The 7,737-nt window shown below is 39.7% G+C and overlaps 1 protein-coding gene across 1 annotated transcript; it reads right to left on the bottom strand.

The window, feature by feature from the left end:
• Window positions 1-2,917: 2,917 nt before the first annotated feature.
• LOC128745171 (probable prefoldin subunit 5) lies at window positions 2,918-3,907 on the bottom strand. The gene is made up of 3 exons (XM_053842183.1): window positions 3,632-3,907; window positions 3,349-3,558; window positions 2,918-3,289 (listed from the first exon to the last, which is right to left on the bottom strand). The coding sequence occupies exons 1-3, from the start codon at window positions 3,731-3,733 to the stop codon at window positions 3,104-3,106; spliced, it is 498 nt and encodes a 165-aa protein (XP_053698158.1). The 5' UTR covers window positions 3,734-3,907; the 3' UTR covers window positions 2,918-3,103.
• Between the last annotated feature and the right edge of the window lie 3,830 nt (window positions 3,908-7,737).

Genomic DNA, 7,737 nt, shown 5'->3' on the forward strand with positions numbered 1-7,737 from the left:
GGTGTGCACCATAGGCTAATAAAAAGCTAGATTTCTGCTTCTTTAAGTGCTCACTGGTTACTTGGGTAGATCGGAGAATGGGAGAGAACGAAAACACAAAAATTCCTGTCCGATCAAGATGCGCATGCGCTTCACATTATACTTCAGTATTGAATTTTGGAAGGAAAAGTCCTGATGGAAGGGGAAGTTGATATTCGTTGTCAGAAATATATAAATAGACATGCATTCATGCAGAGAGCTCATTCTTGCGGATACTTTTGACAGCGACGGATCAAAAAGGATGGAACAGGAAATGGAACTAGCAGCAGGATGGCAGCAGGAGGACCAGCTGCAGCCGTCGATCGGCGGCAGGTCATCTTCGGGCGCTGTGAATGCGCAGCTGGCGCCTGTGCGCGCCGTGAGCGAGCCGGATCTGGTGCCGCATTCCTTGCAGTCGCAGTTTGCTCAGCAAATGCAAACACAAATGACTGCGGACGGTCAGCTGCGCGTGGCATCAAACGGACAGCCAGTAGCGTCACCGTTCATTGGCGAGCAGATGCAGGATCAGCCGGTCAGCGACACTTATCACTACGAAATGTAAGTCCGTTATCACTCTGCATTGCCATTGGATAACCCCATACAGGGATTTTGTTCGGAGCTTCGTTAGGGCAATCGGCGTCGTCAATGTTCTCCGAGGGGCAAGACACTGTTGAAAATATATTACTTTTCTCTATGGAAATATTTTTTCAACCTTAATATATTGACCTTTCCCACCCATAATATAACCTAAAACCCTATAAAGTTACATATATTTATACATTTATAGAGCTTTAACAGGGCCTAATATATTAATATATATGATAATATTATGAAGTGTCTTGCCCCTCGATGTTCTCCATCTACTGTACGGAACTCTCCAAATCCAAACTCCCAATCGGTGAAAAAATCTGCAGATTGATTTTTTCCCATGGCCCGTGTGGAAACTCTCTGGTGGTTAAAGGCATCGGTGGATTCTTTTTAGAAAGATAAGCAAGTTTCAAGTTTCACAATGGTTTATAAAATACTCAACCGCTGAACTCATCCCTGGCCACCAAAAGTATTCTCGTAAAATTCTCTTAGATGATCCAATACCAATGTGACCCTGGTAAGCAGATTCAATAGCTCGAAGTCTCAATGCTTGTGGCAAAATTATATATTGTCTCCTATAAATACCAAACTTCCCAAATTACGGAGATCCTTTGCTTGAGACTCGTATCTTCTCAAACTATGTCCCAATCACCTGTTTCGATCGACTTTCTAGCTTATGATAATTATTCATCTTCTTCGGAACAGATTTCATATAACATAACGGGTGGCAACTAAAATTTTGGAATTTTTTTCTCAAGCTGTCAAAAAAAGACAAAGATACATGAAGAAGATCTGATATACCAAAATTAAAGATACATTATCCATTGTTGACAAAAAATTAGTATACATTTGAAAACAGTCCGTAATGGGCTGTTCGGCAAAGCTTTCGTTTGACGTCGAAACAGGAGCGTTGTGCGGCCTTCATGTCAACTTTGCGAATGCATCTCTTGATTATACCAATGAACTGTTTGCAATTCGTGGCTCTCCAGTTTTTTCTGTACACCAAGGAACTCTGAGACAGGTTTTTCGGGTCGTGGTTCTTGGGTAAAAATGGGATCGAATGGGTATTCAAAAACGATTGTGTTTTTTCGGCGTAATGCGAGGATGCTCTATCCGGCCAAAACACGTATTGTCCATCTGCATGATGTGTTTGTAGAAACGGGATCAAAATTTTCTGCAAACATTTGTCTGGTGCATCTTAATTGACAGTCAAACCAGAGGGCTTGTTGTTGAAGAAACGAGAAAGAGAACGATGTCCTTCTGCGTCCATAATTTTGGCTGGTTTTCCACTACCTTGATTGCGAATAGTTGTTGGGCATCTTAGGATATGGTAGACAGTCGAAGCCGCAATATATTTGCTTTTTAAATGTTGTACCGTATACTTTTTGCCGGGATTTCTGTTGCAGTTCGTAGAAGTGTACAACGCGCTCCCGAAATGCTTCTTGTTTCGACGCCATTTTTAGCAAAACTGGGTAAGCATAAACAAAACAAAAAATATTAACAAAAAGAGGAAAGAGAGGGCTAACACATACATACTCTCATTTCTCTCTTAGCTTGTTTGTTGTTGAGTATAAGGGCCGCAAAAAAAATCCAAAATTTTAGTTGCCACCCGTTATTTCATCCCAGGAAATTTCTATTTCACCAGTGTCCAAAAAATAAAACAGATGTTTATTGCTTGCTTCATCGTCGAACGAAGTAATTGGCTGGGTTTTTTCCACTAATCTTGATAACGCATCGGCGACGTCTTCGTCTCCTGAAATCCTCTTCACGGTGAAATTATAAGATTGCAGACGTAGAGCCCATGACTCCACTCTATTAACAGCCCTTTTGCCTATCCTGTGAAGGCCTCCGAAAATGAATTCATCTAACTGGGCCTTTCCGCCCCGGATCTTCTAAAGCTACTCTCCTTTGTGACAGATTTCCTGCAGAGCTAGGATGCCGAGTTTACGGGTTTTAAGCTGTTTTCGTCGAGAGTAACATTTCAAATAAGCGTAAAATGGTTTCAGTCACCTGAGTGACTGCACAAATCGTGGGGACTCTAAGCTCTAAGGTAAGGTGAGCTTTTGTGGAAATAGAACCGTATATTGCTCTCAAATGAGCAACTTCGGCGTAGAAGCCAGAACATCAGATCGCTCAACCTTTAAAATCAATTATCAGTGCCTAATGTACTCGACTTTTCCCCATTCACCCCTTAATTTGACTACTACACACTAATATGATTGCATTTTTAACATTATTTTTTAATACATAACTAAAAAGTTCGCTAAATCTACAAATGAAACATTTGCGAATTATTATTAAGTGTTTATTATACCTAGTTAAAGGAGAATAAAATGGGATTACTTTTGAATGAAATAGGTATAGCAAAGAGTTCGAAATTCAAATCGACAGTGCTGAATTTGATCGATTATTCATGAAAGCATAAATATTAAATTTTAGTCCGATTGAAGCAGAGAATCAAGGGCTTAAACAGAACAGGATGACTACAAATCTGGAACTACTTCTCAACTCCTTCCCGTTGTTTCTGCAGTTCCTTTTCAAATTGCAGCAGCTTGATTTCCATCACCTCCCGGATAGCATCTCGGATTTTCGATTTCTCCATTCCAAGCACTTCTATCTTTTCCATCTGCTTCTGTACGAAATCTACACGTCGCTTGAATAGATCTTTTGCTCCCTCCAGGTCCTATGATAATAAAGAACTGCTAGTATTACAATTGTAACTTACTACAAACTATGCCCTACATTTTGCACGTAGTAACCAGTGCCGATGTCAATGATCACGTTGTCCGCATCTTTGATTGTGCCTGGTACATACATGCTCCCCGTCAGTGGTACCAGAATCTGCTTCTCGTTCCAGTCGGGCTTGAACTGTTCCAATGCTTCCTTCGAGCCGGAATATTTGACACGGGCCATTTTTAACGTTTGCAGCGATTCCTGAAATAGTGTTAGTTCCTGCGGAAGAAATTTTACGATTTTACATTGAATAATCAAACTTCCCACGCACGCCGCAACCTCATATACCCACCTGGTCGAGCTGATTCTTCAGCTGAGTCAATTGCTGGAGGTTAAGCGTATTTAGGTCGATTTGCTGCATCTGTGGTTTCTCGGTGGCGGATATTGCGGACATTTTGGCTGATGTAACCGATGCTGGCTGCAGGAGACTCCGAGAAATATAAATACAGCGATGTATGGCCTTCCAATAGTTTGCCCCAAAAGGAAAACACGGAGTTGGATCTGCAAAACGCTTTCGGCAAGCCGAAATTCACATCAGGCACAGCAGCACAAAACGAGGAGAAACAGTTCGAGCTTAGTAGGGAATATTTTGATTTTGACGTTCCTCTTTTTTTCCATCCGTATGCGCACAGTTAAAAATTTAATGCGATATACTTCAAAAGGGGTGCTTCGGATTGGCGCAAGCAAAGTAACCATGTATTACATTTTGTTGAAGGTTGAACCGGTTGAACACAGAGAACAGACTACCAGGTAATTGACAAAAAGTGTGTAAAAGGTTTTTATGTCACCCCTCGAGCAGTAAGTGGCAAACTAAGGCTGTGAACCATTTCGCGAAATTTTTAACTTTTTGGTTAAAATTTGACAGTTCGATGGTTTTTCGAAAATAACCCTGCTCGGGAGCATGGTTAGTTTTGACCAAGGTTTTGACAGTTCGATGGTTCGCTCAGAGCCAATGAGATATGCACAGGTGAGGAAGAGAGCTTCGACGTGTTTCACTGATTTTTCGTTGGATTTTTTTTTGCATTGGTATGGATGCTTATCGCATTATAAATTTGTTCAAACAACCCGGGTTGAAATGAGATGAATTTTATCTATCAAATAAAAGCAAGTGAACTTCAAAAATTCCTCCGATTTTAACTCGGACAGAAAAAACAATATTTTCATCCTCACCTTATATGCTCTCATTGAGCAAAAAAACTATCAATCCGTCAAATATGAAATGGTTCACATTCTGAATTGATTTTAACCACTCAAGGAGAAATAACCATCGAACTGTCAAATTTTAACCTAAAAGTTAAAAATTTCGCGAAATGGTTCACAGCCTAAGGGTACCGCCAGAGTGCAAGCGACATGCGACGCGACGCGACATTTCTTGCTGTAGTTATACGCGCAGCCCTTTTTCGCCCGAAGCAGGACTGTGCATTTGGCAACATGAGAGCGAAGTCGTGTCGCGTCGCTGTCGCGTTTACTCTGTACGGGGCCTAAGGCAAGAAATGTCGCGTCGCGTCGCATGTCGCTTGCACTCTGGCGGTACCCTAAATCTTGATGTCGCTGCCATCGCTGCTATGTATAACTCCAGCACAAAGAAATATTGATAAAGGTACATGCATATTTTTTGATGCGTTTGGCAAACTATTTCTGGAGGGCGCTACCAACAGATTTTACCTATAGGACAGGACGTGCCAAGTGTCAACCGCGGCGTTGACCCAAAATTGACTCAATTTCTGATTGGCTGGAAGCGACGAGCAACCGTTGACTGGAAAATGTAACGCGGTATCGCTTTCAGTGTTGCTGAAACTCATTAGTGGGAATACGACAATAAGTTATTATTTCCAAATTTTGATTTCTTTTGTATTCTGTAGTTCTATGCTTGGCTCTACATTAGTTTTGTTTGTACACGAATTTTAATTTCCAAAATGAAATGCAAAACATGATTTTGGTCGCATAAACTGTGGCGTATTCGGGAGCTATTGTTCGGCAAACGAAGTTATTCTTAAATAATATGTGCAGGCAACAGTGGTGCAGAGTGTAACAAAGAATATTCAATCGGGATGGCGGTAATAATAAGAAGCCAGTTGGCACGTCCTGTCCTAGGATTTTACATACAAAAAATCGATTACTTCCTTCGAGCCTGTTAATCTGTTCTCTGTGATATAACGTTTAAGTACGTTATTTTTAGTTATCAAAATTAACGATATTTTCGATACAAGGGCGATATTTTTCGGAACCTTTCGAACCAACACGATCTCGCGAATACAACGCATATTCGCAGTGAGTCAGGTCAAGCAGGTAACACAGTAGAGTATTATATAACATATGATGAACATTTCAACTAAAGTCACGCGAGAGCTTAACACAAAATTCGCCGGTATTCTATATAATGTATAATGTTGGTTAAAAGGTATAATGTTGCCATATCTACTGTTAGATTTCTTTATCACATGACAAAAAAGCAATAATTTTAGTATTTTGTATGGCCTCACTGGCTTACTACGAGCAAGAGGTAAAAGAAAGAATACGAAAATCACCCTGTCACACAGGGATACCAGATTTGCAGATTTGTCTGCAAATTGCAGATTTTTGGAACGGTCTTGCAGATCACTATAAATTTGCAGATATTTGCAGTTTTTATGACTTTAAATGTTTTGTTGCAGATTTTTGTTCGAAGCTCTTTAAACTTTCACAGACTTCCTAAAAAAGTGTGCAGATTTTCGCAGATTATTTTCAAACCAGAAAATTCGAGTAGCCGGAAAACTGCTCGATTTTTCCGGTTTTCGAGCAGTTGCAGACATTTTTTTAGAAAATATGGCATCTCTGCTGTCACATGAAATAGATGCATTCTAAAAAATCGGCACGTTCATTCACCGGAATAATTTTGGAAACATCTTGTTTGCCGTCGGCATGCATTTCACTTATGTTTAAGAATAAAGTAAAAAAACTTACTATAAAACTTAGATTTTTAGATAAAATGGCTTATATCTGGCTTTAGTTTTCAAAAGGTCTCATAACCCATGCAAAAGAGTTGATTATGCGACCGCCGCTGCAACGAAAGTTTTAAGTGAAAAGTTCGGTGGATGAAAACTGCGCGGATGAAAGTTTTTACGCCAGTTGTAGATACAAATTTTTTCATAGTGCATGCAGAGTGTCTTTGCATGCGCAAATGCAGATTGGGTGCTCGTGTGCTTCCATATTTTGTGATTTTCTGCCAACTGCGGAGATATATTGACGGAAAGTAAGCCGGATATTGATGTGCTACAATTAGATGCCTCTAAATCCTGCATTTCAAGTGAAGTGAATGGCCGGTTTTGTTTAAAATATTCAAGTAAATGTGTTACGCAATGAGGTTGGTGTTGTGCGTGTTTTATGCTTTATGTTTTATGCTGAGATAATTTTGAAGATGTGCTCATAATCAGTTTTTTCGTCAGAAAAACATTTTTGTTAATGGAACTAAGTGGCATATGAAAGATTCGCCTCTATTCTACATACCGATCGGAGCCAGAGCCGGATCCGATCAGAAATTGCGCTTCGATCGCAATACAGTGGACCCCCGTTCGTTTGAACGATTCCTCATGCAAACTAACGGGGTTCGTTTTTAATTTGAACAACTAGCAACCCTAAATATGCTGAAACTTGTATGAACTGGCCGCCCTGCTCTTTGTTATTGTTTTGGTGTTTTGATTTAGTCTCGTTTAGTTGGTAGTTGCAAGCAGCGAATATGTTATTCTCCGATCGGATTTCTATCGTAATCGTTGGGAAACGAAATGTGAAACTGATTAAACTAGGATTAAACACGCTAGATCAGTACAAACAAATCGTGTTTATGTGCATTGTCTGCGAAGGCAAATGATGCCATGTTGAGAATGACATTTGAACTATTTTTAATTTGCACGTCGTGCAAACCAGCGGGGTTCAAATTAAAAAGTGTTCAGATTAAAAACGGTCAAACGAACGGGGGTCCACGGTACATCGTATTATACCTATTATAACATACGTTGATCGGAACAAGCCCGATCGGAATGCAGAATCGAGGCGAATGTTCAATTCAAATTTGGAAATACTTTACTTTTAATTCAAAACTGTTATTTTCTTGATTCAAAAAGAATTTTGTTTTGAAAAAACAATATTTTCGGGTTATTTTGAAAATATTTTATTGCTGAAGCTTAAAGCAACAATCATTTTGTTTGAAACAAGACGGATTTTTTCGCTTCGTGTTGATGTACACATTATTACAATAATTAATACCACTTGGCTTGTATGGACCCCTCGGTCTGCACCAAACTAGCGGCAGCGGGCGAGGAACAAAAATAAAGCTATTTATTTATCTTCAATAATCCATTGATCTGAAATTTCAATTCAAATTCAATTATTATGCAGTTTTAACAAAATGTTTGGCATAAA

This window comes from Sabethes cyaneus, chromosome 1 (genome assembly GCF_943734655.1).
Source record: "Sabethes cyaneus chromosome 1, idSabCyanKW18_F2, whole genome shotgun sequence".
NCBI lineage: Eukaryota > Metazoa > Arthropoda > Insecta > Diptera > Culicidae > Sabethes > Sabethes cyaneus.

Excerpts from the sequence above, each read along its gene's own strand:
- LOC128745171 (XM_053842183.1), bottom strand. The coding sequence starts at position 3,733 with ATGTCCGCAATATCCGCCACCGAGAAACCACAGATGCAGCAAATCGAC. Across the intron at positions 3,559-3,631 it reads TGAAGAATCAGCTCGACCAG|GAACTAACACTATTTCAGGA; the intron begins GTGGGTATATGA and ends TTTCTTCCGCAG. Across the intron at positions 3,290-3,348 it reads CTGGTTACTACGTGCAAAAT|GACCTGGAGGGAGCAAAAGA; the intron begins GTAGGGCATAGT and ends TTATTATCATAG.